General features: G+C 31.8%; 1 protein-coding gene across 5 annotated transcripts in view; it reads right to left on the reverse strand.

Moving 5' to 3' along the window:
* LOC145239869 (prolow-density lipoprotein receptor-related protein 1-like) overlaps nucleotides 1–17648 on the reverse strand; it is a 520067-nt gene that overhangs the window by 230862 nt on the left and 271557 nt on the right. For all 5 annotated transcript variants that reach the window (XR_013862384.1, XM_080103450.1, XM_080103451.1 and 2 more), the window contains exon 2: nucleotides 11364–11480. Coding sequence is in view for 4 of the 5 variants with exons in the window: in XM_080103450.1 (XP_079959576.1) it covers nucleotides 11364–11480 (117 nt within the window). In the remaining variant the exon portion in view is untranslated. The remainder of the gene's footprint in view (nucleotides 1–11363; nucleotides 11481–17648) is intronic.

A 17648-nucleotide genomic window follows, 5' to 3' on the forward strand; every position in this document is an offset into this window, starting at 1 on the left:
TTAATGAAGAAATAAAAGGTTGTTTTCTGGTTTAGCGTCCTTTGATTTATTATCCGAGATATAAAGTTATCCCGTGAGATGTTAAAAATGGAAACTAAATAGAATTAAAGCTGTAATATCAAATGGATTCTGACATGCAAAGTTTTGTTATTTCTGCACCATGTTATTGTGTATTGCATTGTTATACCACATTATTAATGTGCTACAGATGTAGTTCCATCGTGGTAATAGGGAAACATCTTTCACTTATGAAAAATTAAAATCATCAAGGGGAATTACTCCTATTTTTACCTGAAAAACATAAAAACTGTATCCTTTAAAAGTCAAATTCTACCTTTAAAATTGTGCAAACAAATAAAATTTAAAAACTAAAATGATTTCACTGAATCCTGGACAACACTAGATAAGTACAGCTAATTGTTATAAAAAGTTATTAATTAATTACAAATGACCACAGTCACAACAAAGACATATGAATATTCAGAAGAAAATATTAACTTGAGATTAGTTTTTTTTTTTTCTTCTTTACTTGTGAGAGGGGGGGGGTCACCGCTTATCGAAGCCCCGAGGCCACATTAGGCTAAGGGTTAATAAGTGTTAGGAAGATAAGACAACACCAATGATGGTGGAACTTGGTTAGGGTTTAATTATATAAGAAGTCGATGAATGAAATGACAATGATATTGTTGATAAGTTATTTTAGAGTCGGATTTAAAAATAAGTATATTAAACAAAGGTTAGAACATATTAGTGAAGTTCAAATTTAATGAATGGATATAATGGCATAACACAAAAGAATTGCCATTCCTGCTAAGAATTTGTTCAGAAGAAGCTGGTGAAATGCGAGAATCAGCCCACATCTATATTACGTTCTCACCAGGGAGCTTTGTTAACTTTCTTATTTTTTAAGAAAAATACATTTTCTTTTATTCATTAAATTGTTAGGTGAAAGTACAGAATAGATTAAAAAAAAAAAAAATTCTTTTCATGTTAAGAATAAATAATACCATTATTATTTAGAAAGTTATTTTTATTTTTAACATGAAGATGGAGTTAAAAATATTTCTTTTCATTATTTGTCACATTATTTATATTGGAAACATTCCAATTATAATTTGAATAAAAAATAAAATTCAAAATTTCTAATGAAAGAAATCCCTGTTCACAATTTCTTATATGTTGACTCAAAATTTTGTATGCGCAAAATACACATGGGACTGATTTTCGCACTTTACCATTTTTTTTTTTTTTTTTTGTTGAACGCATTCTTAGCTAGAAATGACATTTCTAAGGTGTTATGCCAATCAATGTAATGCACGGTGAAAAATTACTTCAAAACTTGTTTTGGGAGTGAGTATCATATCTCTCATACAATCAACAATGGAAAACGTTCCCAAAACAAAAATTTAAGTATTATTTTTCAAGATGGCAGATCCTTCCATCTTTCCAGTTGGCTGAACTCCGTAAACATGAGAGTGATAACAATTAGAATAGTTCTCTAAATATGGCCTTTCTCTACGAGTATAGCTAAGGCCAATCATGGTAACCAAACAAATTTACAAAAAGAAAAAGTTATGGTTCAATTAACAAGTTGGAAATAAGACGCTATTTTCATAAAGGGTATCTCCTTGGTGGAAAGAGGGGTTCTCCAGTCAATCAATGTATTCCTAAGTGTATTCTCTCAAAATGCTGATGGCTAAAACATAAAATAGTTATTAAAGGAGAAACTAAATTGACTAAGCAAAATTCCAGATTTGAAACGGTTATGTATGGAGCAATTAGCACTAATAGGATTCTAAGCAAATGTTGACAAACATTTGAATTCCAAATCGGTTTTGGGAATCAAAAAGACAGCGCTGGGATGAAATGCAGTTGATGCACATGGCATGTGCTGCTTGATTACTTCAACTGTGTTAGACATATCTATATGTCTATAACGTTTTGTTTGTTTTTTTAATATCAAGGTACTTGAAGAATCAGATTAATGAGCTTGTCATTGTGAGGATTGAAAACATTGGGAAGATTGGACACAATGAGTGAAAATGATTAAGTGGGTGGCTCAACAAAAATTTGTTAATGTTGGAATTGTTGTAGTCAGTCTGAAAGCAACCTCATGGTATTGTATTCCACAGAGGAGAGGTCCTTAGAAACTTTTTTATGGAAATTTAAATTTAGTTTTAGGTTCATAAAGGAAAATTCTTTACATTGGTTCTAGCCAGTTTTTTTTTTTTTTTTTTTTTTTCGCAACAAATATTTTACGAGGGGGATGTTTCAATCGATCACCTACCAATCACCTACCATGAAAATAACAATATAGCAGAGAAATACCAAAAATGTCTCTTCTACAAGAACGGGAAGAGAAGAATTCATCTCCACTAGATTTTGAAGGCGATTTTTTTTACTCTGTCAAAACAGGAAAGAGCACACTGAGCAGCACCTCTTCAGATGTGACAACTGATTATGATTTATTTGACTCATACAAAGTGAGGATACATGAGATACTTTCTGGAGTGGTAGAATGATCCAACCATTTTCCAGCGATCATATCAAAACAGTGGGCTTCTTAAAGCATATAGCCATTCATGCTTATATATATATGATTTTGTTGTTTAGAAACTAATTAACTGATTATTATGAATTTTGGAATACAGCTGCTCGTCAAAGATGGGATAGAGCCATTTGTGGTTATGTATACTTGTGCGAGAGTAATCTTTGAAGCAAATTAACTGATCATTATGAATTTTAGAACAATAGTGAAAAAGAAAATATCCATTTTGTGGATAATTTTTTTACTTTTAACTGGACACACAGACATCTTTCTTTTATATAAAAGAAGATGACAGACTTCAATAAAGATCGTAGTTGCGATACTGACAAACCTATACTATCTCTGAATCACAATAAAAAAATGAACATTTGGTTGGAATGCACTCAAGAAATTATGTTATTTTGAAGTAGGAAGACACGTTCTCAGAAGTTAATTAGATATTCCATATTTCTATAAAAGTATGGACTTCAAATAGGATATCTGATTATTAAAAATAATGAAAATAAGAGTAAATAATATAAATGGTCAAAAGTGGGAAGTTATTAATCCGTGAATACAAAAACGCTAATTCCTCAACTACATTAAATGGAAAATTACTCTAATCAAGTTCAATAAATAATTGCCACTTTTCCAAATCATACGACCATTAAATGTTGTTTTTTTTTTTGTAATTCTCAATATGTCAGAAGAAAATATGCAGGCTATAAACACACTCTCTCTCATAAATAACATTAATCTAAAAATTACAAATTAAATGGATAAATAAATCACTTCCACAGATTGCTAACAAAGGTAAAGCAATGTTCTCATATATTGACATTTCAATATTTTTGGCAATACATCATTACAAACAATATTCATATTTTTTTAGCCTGCTGATCTTTCTTTCAAAGAACCTCATAAGACTAAAGCAGCACAGGAATTAAAATAAAAATGTGTATAACAATCATTGGATAACCAACACATAAAATTATCCTGTCGGATTTTCTAAACAAGACTCAATTAACATTTAAGTTGACAAATCAAACTGATTTTGATTAGCCAATTTTCACTTGTTCCTCTTCTATGTTATTGGCAATATAATAATGTGCTTTACTGCAATTTATTCCAATAGTTAGTCTGACCATACAACTGCTAATATGTAAATTTTTAAAATGATAACCTAAAAATAAAAATCAACTTTGAAAAAAAGGGCAAATATAATTTTTAAAGATCAAACTGTTTCAAATAAAACAGCCAAATTCGCAAAGTTTCGCTTTAAAAAGGACAATCTGGCAACACTAGACAAGAATATGAGAGTGACCTTCTTTGATGTAGCCTCGTTTTCGAATATATGATCATTATTGTTCACGATGCCTCCATTCAGTCTCGAAACACAAAAGATACCTCCTGTAGGGGCAGCTGCAGGTGTAATTTTGAGGCAAGAGTTGCACAATCTTCAATCACACTTCTCCTGAATCGGCACTGTTCGAGTCCAGTGGCAAGGAGAAATCCAGGACGACCGGAAACAATGCCGAGATAAGCGGAGAGCACATACAGCATCTGAAAGTCCCAAATGGCCACCCTTTTAGTACTGACCAGGTTCAACGTTGCTTAACTTTGTTGTGTAAATGTGATTATGCCGTATAATGGTTAGAGAAAGGAACTTGTAGTGATTTCAATGTGCAGGGGTTCTTCGCTGAAGAAAGACGTCAACAAAAAGGAATATTCGAAAGAAACAGAAGAAAAAAGAGCATTGTCTGCCAAGAGGTGCTCGACTGAAGGAGTAAATTAAATACTGTCTCTTACAATGTGATTTTATTATTTGTATTGAACTATGTAGCACAATATTATTTCCTGAGTACTTATTAATTTATCTCATTTGAGCCAGTTCTATAATTAAAATACAATGGACACTATTTTCATAGAAATGTTAAACTCGCATTTGCTGTGTGTTATTGGTTTTTCTATTCAAAACCTATTTTTTGCACTATCCATAAAAATATCAGTTTTATCAAAAGCTATTTGGAGATTAAATATATTTCTCATTTAAAAAAAAATTTCATTGGTGTGATACTACACTGATCTTGGCCCGAAGGCCAATTAATGGTAATAGGCCTTCGGGCCAAGATCACAGTGTAGTATCACATCAATGAAATCTTCACTCCTGTTGAATTTCTTTATTTGAAAATAAAAAAAAAAACAATCAATCTTTTATGTTAAAAAAAATCGATTTGATTTGGGAACAGTAATTAGGGCAGCCCCTGGAGTGATTGTTGAGAGTGAGAACATTAGCTAGGGATACCCTTTAGCCAAGTAAAAAGGTACAGTGACAAGGATGACTACCTACCCCCTCCCCAATTTTTGAATTGGCTTTGTGTCTAATTGTTTATTTTTTTTACTAACATTTGTAATGTTTACATTTACAGAAAATAAATGATAAAAGCCTCACAGTTTAGTATCTGTTCTGATAGTGCACTTCATCTTTTCTGTCCTCAGTCACTGGAGAAGAAACCTTCGTGACTGAGACAATTTTTACTTTTGTTTCGATCCAAAGTGCCCTTTTTGGGGGAGATGGATTTCCCCCACATTAAAAACCGGCCCTGTGTCTAACTGCCTTCCTGGGGAGGCAAGTAAATAATAATAAAGACATTAAGTAGAATATTATAGTTATGTTATTTTTAGACGTTTTTCTGTCGCATTGAAAGTAATGTTGAATACCTTTTAGTTATATATTTTTTCTTTAGGGTGGGGGATAAATCTACTCCCCATACTACCAAGAAAAGGAAGGTGACAGTTAATATTCAACAAATTAAACCATTCCCTATTCCAAATAAGGAAGTGGGCTCGTCTGTCCATTTTGCAGCACATCCGCCATTTTGGGATTTAAAATTGTGGTATTGCATCATATTGTACTTAAAATCCTGATATTGTGGCAAATCTAGAAAGCCATAAAATAAGAAAAAATAGTTCCATGGAAAATATTCTCGATATGTAAGAGTTAAAATTAATATAAGTGGTTTTATAGTTAAAATACATACATTATAGTAGTTCTGAAATGAATACATTCTTATTCAAAGTCTTTGAGGATAAAATATTATGACTTTATAAATACATCAGTTTTAAGAATGGCAAACAATAAACAAATAAAAAATATATAAAACAATAAAAAAAAAACATGTACAATTGAACAAAAAACAATCTTTCTCTTTTTGCTATTCATATTCTTACTAATAATATATTCTATCGAATAGCCTGAAGTATTAATGTAGCAGAAAGCGCCTAATTTGAGACATAGCATCTCTGGTTCCTTTAGCCAAATTACAAAACAGAAAGGATGCATAATGCATGCATGAGGCACCAACTTGAATTGATAATATAATTATCCAAAGAAAGAATTGTGGAAAAATTAGATGAACTGTTTCATTATCAATTCATTGTTGAAAGAATTAGAAAATTCTCAATTATCTTATTTCTCAAATATTGACTAAAAAAAAAAAAAAAGTATTATTTTCTACATTTGGAATGATAATTCTTTCATAATAAAATAAATTAAATTTCCTTTATAGTTTAAAAAAAATAATGGAATATTCTCACTGTCCAATAATCAAAGAAATAATCATTATACCATAACATGCGAGAGTTGGTTTTAATCATCATTAATAATGAAAAAATAATATTTAAAAGCCAACAAAGCGGTCTATTGGCAAAAAGCAAAATAATCAGCCATGGATTGGAACTTTAATCCAAAAGAATTCATAATATTTGGATTGTTCGGTTCTACTGTTCTTATCTTGAATGTTATTCTCACCTGTTTATTAAAAAAATCCCCAAACATAACATTAAATCAGTACAAGCCCAAAATAATAGAGAAATGGTGGGAATAGCATACAAGGTGAGAATAGTAGTCAGAATAATACAAATAATATAAATCATCAATCCTCATCTAAAAAATTTCGAAACATAATACCAAGAGATTAAGCAGTTTTCTTTCTGACAATTAGTGTTTAAATAATTGAACTAATAAAAACGTATTGAAGTGTGAAAGATGTGGGTAACAATATGTAATATAGCAATTGAATCATTAAAAAGAACTAATGGTGAGCAGAAGAAGAGTTCTTAAGGAAATGACAAGAGAAACTCGTGAAAATGATGTTGATGAAATGAAAGAAATTGATCACTTCAAAGACAATTACTTTACAATGGTAAAAATTTTAACCAGAAAGTAAAAAAAAAAAAAAAAAGTTTTTATTAATCAACTTTTCTTTCCAAAGGAGAGATTTAACCATTTTTTTTTTAAATGTATTTTTAATTTTAAAAGATTGTAAAAACTTTTGTTTTAATAATACTCTACAGAATATATTAATTTTGTCACTCCAAATCGACACTGACATATAAGGAGATATTGTGATAGGACTTAGACTTATAGTGGGGCAGGGGTCAACCTGGTTGTCGAGTTGGACACTAAGATGTTTGTTCACATTACATTTAAATTTTTGCATGGTCAGAGAAACAGGGAATGAATTTTACAAAGACAAGCAATTCAACGAAAAAACGACATTAGAGTAGAAAATCTTCCAACATTCAGGAACTTTTACAGTGAACAGGTGACATCAAATGAAAATAATACTCAAATCTACATGGAAACATAAAAACTTCTCTCATCAGGAAATAAAACTACAAATCTTGTTTACAAAAACTAGCCTCACACCCTTCTTTTCAACAAACATTCTTACAAATTAGCAGTCAAATTCTAGAGGTTTTTTTAAAAAGTCATGGGTGTGCTTGAGAAAGAAAAAGCCAGTTTATGACAAAGATCTGTCACAATGATAAAAACCTTTGTTTGATAAAACGACCTCTGTTTTCATTTTCATATTGCTAGAAAAATATTTAACACAATCCAACACAATTATTATTATAAAAGTTGAAACTAATATAAATTAATAAGAATTCCAACAAAATGTCATTTTTAAATGTTATTTATGTTAACATCTGTTCAGGAAATAAGTGTGCTATTCCGACTTATTAACTAAACTGAGTTTTATTCTCATTAATTGACTAAAAAAAACAAAAAAAAACGTATGGCTTACTTTGAGAATTAAGTTAATAATTGTTGCCTTTTAAAACAGATAACTGACAAATAATAAATAAACAGACAGTAAATATTGTGTTACCAACCATTACTACAATAGTAATTCTGTTTTTAAACTCGCATTGTTAATTAATTTATTAGGTGCAAAAACAATATCGTTTTCTCACATATTACTTTTATATATGATTTCTGAATTAATTCATTGACATTATATATATATATATATATATATATATATATATATAGTCATGTTATATATCATTTTGAAGTGCGTTTTTGCTCTATTGAATCGTGTTATTCATTACATTCTCAATCTCTTCATTTATTTTTTGCAGGCTTTTCGACAGCATGGACAAAATTCAAATCTGCACGATTTTCTTGTTCTAGTTCGAACTAGGCTGAAAAGCTGCTGAGGCAGCTTGTGATATCAATGATGTGTTTGACCACTGATGAACGTGTGGCACAACAGTGGTTCAAGAAATTGCACAATATTGGCGAGAGCCTCAAAGATGAAGACAGTCACAGCTGGCCGACTGCAGTTGATAATGAACATTTGAAAACCTTAATTGAAGGAGATCCTTGCAAAACCACATGAGAAGTTGCTGTTGAACTGGAGGTCGACCACTCAATAGTCGTTCGCCATTTAAAGGAAATAGGGGAATCAAAAAAGTTGAATAAATGGGTGCCGCATGAATTGAACGATAATAAAAAAAAATTGTCATTTTGAGGTGTCTTCTATGCCCCTTCTGCGCAACAAAAACGACATATTTCTGCAGCAGATTGTGACGTATGATGAGAAGTGGATCCTCTATGACAACCGGCGACATTAGGCAGAGTGGTTGGATACCAAAGAAACTCCACAACACTTCCTGAAGCCAAAATTGCACCAAAAAAAGATTATGGTGACTGTTTGGTGATCTGCGGCCGGTCTCATCCATCACAGCTTCTTGAATCTGGGCGAAACTATTATGTCGGCGAAGTACTGCTGACAGATTGATGAAATGCACCAGAAGCTACAATGTATGTGGCCGATATTGGTCAATATGAAGGAACCAATTCTCCATGACAACGCTCACCCACATGTTGCTCAACTGACCCTGCAGAAGCTGAACGAATTGAGCTACGAGACTGCCTCATCCGCCATATTCACCAGACCTCTCGCTCACTGATTATCACTTTTTCAAGCATCTTGACAACTTCCTGCACGAAAAATGCTTCAAAGCCGAGATGATACTGAATTGGCCTTCAATGACTTCATCACTTACAGAACTCAAGATTACTTTGCTAATGGGATAAATAAACTTGTTTCCTGTTGGCAAAAATGTGTTGATTCTGATGCTTCTTATTTTGATTAATAAAGTTTATTATGAAATCTTTTGAAGTTGAATGTAAAAAAAAAAAAAAACATTATTTTTGCACCAATCTAATAAGAATCCAAATAATCTAAACATATATGAATCAAGGAGGACAACTTTTACATTTCAATATTTATTTCTATTATGTTTTTACATAATCATCTACAGATGATATGAAATGTCTTTTGATATACATTTTGAGGCTGTAATGAAGTTTCAAGTTACGTTTCTTCTAAAAAATTACCAACAATTTAGGTTCCCTTTTCTGTTATATTTATTTCATCACTTGTTATTTTTATTTTTTCTGAATACTGATTTTGCTTTCATACAATGAAAATGAGACAATGAAAAATTTAGATGATACAGGAAAGAAACAATTAAAAATGAAGAAAAAGAAAAAAGGTAAAAAATAGATTTTATGCAGATTATGCATACTAAAATAAAAAGAAAAAGAAATGGCACAAGACATAACAAATTGTATTTTTAGGCATATAAGAAGGTACACTTCTACATGTTATTAAAGAACTAATATAAATACCAAAGTATTCATTAATAGTATTAGGGAGTGTTTATTCAAATTTAAAAAAATTTACACGGCTAGGACTGACATGGATTGTAATAGGCTAAAACATTTTAGAAATGTGTCTTTGTATGCCAGAAAATACAGTAATTTAAAAAGAATTTATCAAAATAACTCCAAAAGAATGCCTTGAAACAAATGCAATGAAAATATGTGATGCTTCTTGGATCAGACACAATTCCTGCATCTGAAAAGTCAAGCTTTTTTGGGCTCCTGTTCAAGATATGAAAAGGTGAAAATATGATTTACTCTTTTATCAAGTATCATGCAACAGCATTTTTTTTTTAATTCATTCAAAGAAATCTTAGTCACATACTGTTATGATTAGCATCAAATAACACAACACTCGTTATTTCAGTAATTAGTTAGAATAAAAATGGTTTCAACAAGAAAACCAATTTAATGTCCATGCAGTAAGTATTATTTAAATTGTTAGTGAAATAAAAAGAGAAAAATCAATTGAATACAAAATCCATAAAGCTAGCAAATTATCCAATCAGCTAAAAGATGTGTAACAAAAACTTTAAGCTTTAAAAAAAATAAAATCACTTAATCTTCTTGGTTATCTATTCAGATTTGTAAAGAATATTTTAATGATAAATATGTCTTTCCCTATGAAAACTACAGATTTATTTGCTATTACGTCAGAAATAATTCATCTACAAACACGTTTTAGCACAAATCACTTACCTCTCTTTCATACAAAAATCTATTATCTTTATTTCATAATTTAGATCCAGTACTATTTTCTTATTAATGTACCTAAACGATGGGCCAACTAGAATAAATACTATAAAACATATTTTCTCAAAATATTCTATAGTATGTATGAATTCGTCCAAATTTTTCTGAATAAATATTTAATATTTCATTCAACCAGGTTTTAATTTATTAATATAAAAGTTCAATATATTAATATTGCATTTATATTAATTATTTCTCCCTTTTCCACTTAATACATAGAACTGTAACAATAAATAGAAATTGTAAATTGTTAATTTATTGTTTAGCTGATCTCAGTAAATTGGATATTGTCTCTCTTGATATAAAAAATAATTCGCTTATCTTAATAAAAATATTTATATTAAATATATTTTTAATTTTAAAATATTTTTTCTAAAATGAAACAAATATGAAAATAAAATGAATAGCAATGTAAATATATAAATAAAAATAACAGGGGTGATAAGTAGTAAAATAGATTCGTCTGAACTTTATAAAATACATTAGCTTTGTCAATAATACATTTTCTTGGACAAAAAAGATGACTAACAAAGGTGTTAGGTGAATATTATGTATTCTTGGTTGTCCAAGTGATGACGAAACTGGATCGTTTTTAAAAATGAATAAAGACATAATTACTGCACTATATTTTAAAGAATTTGAATATAAGCAGATTTAAGTAATAGTTACTGACTTCCATTCCCCGATGGATATCAAAGAGTAACTATATTTCCAATAACCAATATCAAGTCTAATAATAAAGATATGTCAGTAATGTATAAATTACTTTGTATGTATGACAATATAATTATTCTGTTTCACTAATGGTCTAAGCTCTCCTTAAAAAAGTATTCACTTTTTTTTTTATATATATAAGAATATTTGACGTAAAACTCCAATTAGAAAATCAGGGTAAGAAAAAGCTTTTCACAATCAAATCTCAGAATATTAAGCAAGATAACAATAGCTCAAACAGAATCGGCAAAAACTATGCTTCAGCCTATACAAACTGAACAACTATGGTTTCCTTATTGAAAAGAAAGATCTAATATCTTAAAGATGTTGAATGAATAGAGGAATACGTACATCGTTCATTATCTGCAAATTCATCTTCTCCATTCAGACAATCCTCTTCACCATCACACAGCCAAATCAGTGGGATGCAGAATCCATTCTTACATTGAAATCCCTTGCAAGGGTTCACTGAAAGAAAAAAGAAAAATAAAATCATATACAGATGTCATTACATCAGTATTTTCAGATCAATAAAGCAAAAAAACAGCAACCTAATATGTTGTTGGGGCAGCAGTGTTCATCATAATCGACTTGAGCTGGCTTCTTCCCAGGCCTGCATCACACTCAAATCATGGCGGCACATTCATGGCAGTCCTGATTAAGGTCATATGAGATGGCAAACCAATTGCAATTCCAATATCAAAAGCTGACCCCCTATGGACCTCAGCCATGTCCTCGATGTCCACGGACATGCTGATGCCACTTATGCAGAGGTACGGAGGATTACATTATGAATTAACTCTTAAGATGATAAGCTGCATGCCCAAACAATCAAAAGTGTAGGGGGGGGGGTAGAAAATTATTCTTTGATGGAACAAAATAATTTCACATCCCTACTCCCTTCATAAATCCTTTTATGTTTTTTTTTTCATTAACTTTTTCAGTTTTAGGAGAGAACTGTCATAAGAGAGAAAATGAAGGCAAGATATGGTAAAGGGGGAAAGATAAAGAAAGAAAAATAAAATTCAGCCAAACAGCCAAGAAATTTTTAAAAAATAAGGAGGAAAGGCTCTAACGATTTCACAGAAAATAGCTTTTTCTTGTAATAAAAAAATATTTTTAAAAAATAAAAAGTTGATTTCTAGGGGGAGGAAGAAGAAAAAAAGAAAAAAAAAAAAAAAAAAACGAGAACTCCCACGCATGAGATACTCTAGTAATCGAAACAAAAATCCAGCTTTACTGAATAAAAAAAAGTGGAATTTTGTTCAAAATCTCATTCCCGGAAGAAATGTTTTGATGACTAGTAGGCCATCTGACATTACCAAGTCATAAAATATGCTTAAATATAATATTTTAATCCATGCACATTTCATATTTATTATTATAAAGCAAATTCTCTATTGATTATATTGTTCCCAATATATAGTAAGGATTTCAAATGTTAAAAAAAAAAAAAAAAAATGACTTCAGTGACATCAGAATGAAAACATTAAGCGCTCTAGCCATAATCGCTATTTATGCTGACTTTGTTGTTATTGTCTGAGTTATCACCAGATGGAGAAAAAAAGCGAAAAATTAAGCAACTTCAAAATAAAAATGTATACGTATGCATGTTCAGAAATTAGTCGACATACTCTTACGGTCAATTGTTTTTGTTTTTTTGGGGTTTTTTTTTTTTCAATTTTGATCCTTTAGAAGCTATTTTTACAGGCTAAACCCAAATTGAAAGTGTTCCTGAGGTTCAAATCCTCTATATCAGGTTTCAAGTTTGTAAACCAAATATTCGAAGAGGAGTTTGATAGAGACGTTTTAAAAACATGTCCGTGTTTTAGAACAATTTCATCTTAAATTCTATTTGATTAAGTAGAAACCATGCATAAAAATAATTAATCGTAATAGTTAAATGAAACCAATCATCTAATATAAAACTATAAAAAATGAATTAATGAACACTCGTTTTTGAGAGGAATATGTAAATTAGTTAAGCTTCATGAAGTTGCTTGCATATTCATGACTGAGTATATTAAGTTCGTTTTAATAATTTTCAAATAGAAAAAGTAGGTTTTTAATATCAATGTTAGAGCAACAAAAACTCTTTATATTTATTTATAGGTATATAGATAAAATCTACATAGATTGTTCAAAGAAAATGCTGAAAAATGACTTACTATTTTAATATTTAGAATTGATCATAAAATCTTTACAAAATATTTTTTTTTTTTTAAATTAAAAAATGTATGGATCAAAAGTGAATAAAAATGTTTTACAATTAAAAAAAATTACAGAATTTTACATGCAAACGAATGACACAAATTAAATCTTATTTAAAAAGCGCTTTGATTTCTGTTCAACCTGCTACAATTATTTGTTGCTTCTCCTCTGTGCTCAGGAAACCATCGTCCTCATTTTGACACAGGGAATGGATACTCCTCCTAGGCTCTCTCATTGTGAGGAGGTTGGGTGGTTTATTGCAAATCAACTGCAGTACTTCTACTAGGTAATACAGACAAGTCAAATTCAAGCAATTTTAGGAGATTATTTGAGACCAGCCTTCGGTATTATTGTAGTACATGGTTTACCCTACATAAAACGGTGAACCTTTAGTTGATAGTGCAAAGGACTATATATATATATATATATATATATATATATATATATATATATATATATATATTATGCCAGCCCCTTTAAGAAATTCGTTTCTTATCGTTGAGCACTCAGTTGAATTTTGGTCGGTCAACTTAGCTCTTATGCATAGATCATCGTATAACGATTAGATCACTCTCTGACTGACGTAAATGAACATTTAAAATTAAAAATGTTTAAATTCGACGTTATTTTCACGTGGTTAATGGTAGCCGAATGGATTAGGTCTTCGCTAAATCGAGCCAGAGATGTCTCGTGATGCGGGGTCCGAATCGTTTGACTGGTATTAATCGTGACACCCTGCACTGAAGATTCCCGAAAGGATGAAACACTAGTGTCTGTAGGTATTTAATAATTATTATAGTAAAAAAATAATTTTATATATATATATATATATATAAATATATATTCTGTGGAGGTACAATTGATTTGGAAAAAGGGATACTTTAGATAAATATGCATGGATAAATTTGTGGAAACAATTTTGGAGGTCCGTGAATCTCGTTCAGATGATTAGGGTCCGACTGTAAAAACCCGCATTGCATACCATTTACAAGATTTACATGCAGCAGATGTCCTTCATCATCATTCATGTAGTAGAAATTTCAGGAATCTCAAGTCTTTGCCTTTTGAGTTCCAGGATGGTCCTGATGCCAAATGCAGGAAGCCAGGCTATCCTAAGGATAAAGATAAGCATGAAGCATTTTCAGAAAATGTGTGCTTACCAAGAACTCAACAGTGAAGAACAACTGTGATATCTTTGAAACTCATAATGAAAGGTTATCTTTCCAATCCTACTTCTGAACCCTATGACAATTACAGTTTGAAAAAGCATCTTAAAGTGCTTTAAGGACAATCATATTTTCTGAAGGAGAAGGCTTGGACGATATTGTCACTATGAGAGAACAAACATCGCAGATTCTGAGATCATATTACAAAGCTCAAAGTTTATGAGAAGGGATTTTGCTGCTCATATACAGAAGTGGTGTGATTTAAAAAAATGCAGTAGATTGTGTGGAACCTGATGTTCTAGGTGGAGATGTAGATTTGCTAGAAATGTCTTTTTTTTTGTTTGTTTGTTTTTTGTCGCTGATAATGTGGATCACAATCTTATCACTGAGTGGCAAAGAGATATTTCACAGAATGGATGTCATTGCCCTGTTATCACCCCTGGAAAACAGACAAACCATATCATTCCACAAAAACAGAAATGAAATCTGATAAGAAAACAAAGATTCCCACCTTGGAATACAAATTTACAAGGCATGTCATAAAGTAGTCTTCAAGAATATGAAAGAATATGCAAATTGGCAGGGGATGATGCATATCTTGCATCAAGAGAGCCAGCACCCTGGGAAATCATCAGTCAAGTTATTACAATGATTTATATGTACTCTGGAGATAAATCATGCATTGTGTCTGCATTAGACTTTGTTTGCAACTTTGCCATGAAGCGCAACCTGCCCATCATTGTAACTTTTGACCAGCCTTTGTATTGGAAGGCTGCCAAAATCATCCTTGATGCACTACAAAGTAGTCACCTCAAAGACATTGTTCTGATATTGGGGTGTTTCCATACAATCATGAACTTGCTGGGGGCCATAGGAACTCTCTGGGAAGAGGCCGGTCTCAAAAACGTATTATGGAGAAAATGCGGTGGTGCACATGTTAACAGGGAAAACTGTCCAGAGGGTTTTCCAGGGTCGCCATCTTGTTTATAAGTGCATACATAGCCAGATTGTAATGGAAATGGGCAAAGATGATCTTCAGATTCAGACATTGCTGGATCAGGCAGAGGAAGTGTATTTCTCCCTTCTTATTGAAGAGATGATGCTAGAAGATGATGCTTGTTCTGAGGTTTTGATAAAACTTGAGACAGTAATGAAGAACAGACAATGAAACCATTTACTTCCGTTCTGATGCAAGCAAACAGTCAAGAGAACACAAAGTATATAACATTAAATTGTTCAAAGAAACTATGATGTATGCATTGAGTTACTCTTTGCACAGGCTCCACTTCATTTTCGGCATTGGAAAAAAAGTCAGTCTTCCGGAAATTAGTGAAATCTGATCCTGTCATGAAGTCCTGTGCGAGTACATTCACCCTTCAAAACAAATCTCAAGAGGAGATATCAGATCTTATCAAAGAACTGATGGTTTATTGCTTTGGAGACAAGTCTAATGATGCACTATCAGCACTGCATCATACAATTTTCAACAAGACAGTGGCAACTGCTGAAGAATTTGTTATTCCGGAAAAACTTCCTCCAACATCATCAGCAACAATTTTCCATAGCCAATGTGTGTACTTCCAAATTATGGTATGGATAGGAAAGGCAAGTGAAATGAACCCAACTGAATGGGGATGGAAACTCGAGAATGATTAGTAAATTCCAGTTTTGGGCCAAAACAATGCTGCACCTGACAAACTCTTGAAAATTATCCATTGAAACTTTTCAGAGGGATGCAGATTATCTTGATGCAGCTGCAGACGCTATGGACTCAATTACACTGGTGTATGTGGCCCTTGCCAGACTGAAAACTCTAACAATCCAAACAACACGAAAGAGGTTGTTGATACTGAGGAGTAGGAAGATAACACTTAAAATTAAAACTCTAAAACTTGTTCTATGCGGATAAGTGTTATTAACTAATGTAACCAAGTATTAGGTTGGTGCAAAAATAATGTCATTTTTTAACGTTCAATTTCAAAAGACCATAACTCCTTTCATAATAAACTTTATTAATAGAAATAAGAAGCATTAGAATCAACACATTTTTGCCAACAGGAAACAAGTTTATTTATCCCATTAGCAAAGTAGAGTTCTGGAAGTGATGAAGTCATTGAACGCCAATTCAGTATCATCTCGGCTTTGAAGCATTTTTTGCACAGGAAGTTGTTGAGGTGCTTGAAAAAGTGATAATCGGTGGGCGAGAACTCCGGTGAATATGGCAGATGAGGCAGAGTCTTGTAGCTCAATTCGTTCAGCTTCTGTAGGGTCAGTTGAACAATAGGCGGATGAGCGTTTTCATGGAGAATTGGTTCCTTCATATTGACCAATTTTCTCCACATACATTGTAGCTTTTAGTGCATTTCGTCAATTTGTTAACAGTACTTCTCTGCCATAATCGTTTTGCCCAGATTCAAGAAGCTGTGATGGAGGAGACCGGCCCCAGACCACCGAATAGTCACCATAACCTTTTGTGGGTGAAATTTCGGCTTCGGAAAGTGTTGTGGAGCTTCTTTGGCATCCAACCACTTGTACCAAATGTCACCAATTGTTGTAGGGGATCCACTTCTTATCACACGTCACAATCTGCTTGAGAAATGGGTCGTTTTGTAGCATAGAAGACACCTAAAAAATGACAATGTTTTTTATTATCGTTCAATTCATGCGGCACCCATTTATCCAACTTCTTTGATTTCCCTATTTGCTTTAAATGGCGAATGACTTGAGTGGTCAACCTCCAGTTCAACAGCAACTCCGAATGGTTTTGAAAGGATCAGCTTCAATTAAAGCTTTCAAATATTTGTTATCAACATCAGTCAGCCGGCCCCAACAGTCTTCATCTTCGAGGCTCTTGTCACCATTGCAAAATTTCTTGGACCACTGTTGTGCCACATGTTCGTTAGTGGTTCCTGAACCAAACGCATCATTGATATTACATGCTGCCTTGGCAGCTTTTCGGCCTAGTTTGAACTAGAACAAGAAAATCGTGCAGATTTGAATTTTGTCCATGCTGTCAAAAAGCCTGCAAAAAAAAAAAAAAAAAAAATGGATGAAAAGAGAATGTTAACGAATAACATGATTCAATAGAGTGAAAAACGTGCTTCAAAATGAGATATATATATATATATTCAGAAATGATATATAAAAGCAACGTGTGAGAAAACGATATCGTTTTGCACCAACCAAATACTTGATATAAAGGTACTGTTTAGTGTAATTAGGATTTGATATAATTAGAAGATTATATAAACATGAGCAC

Source organism: Euprymna scolopes, chromosome 19, assembly GCF_053919585.1.
Source record: "Euprymna scolopes isolate OS-2025 chromosome 19, ASM5391958v1, whole genome shotgun sequence".
Classification (NCBI taxonomy): domain Eukaryota; kingdom Metazoa; phylum Mollusca; class Cephalopoda; order Sepiida; family Sepiolidae; genus Euprymna; species Euprymna scolopes.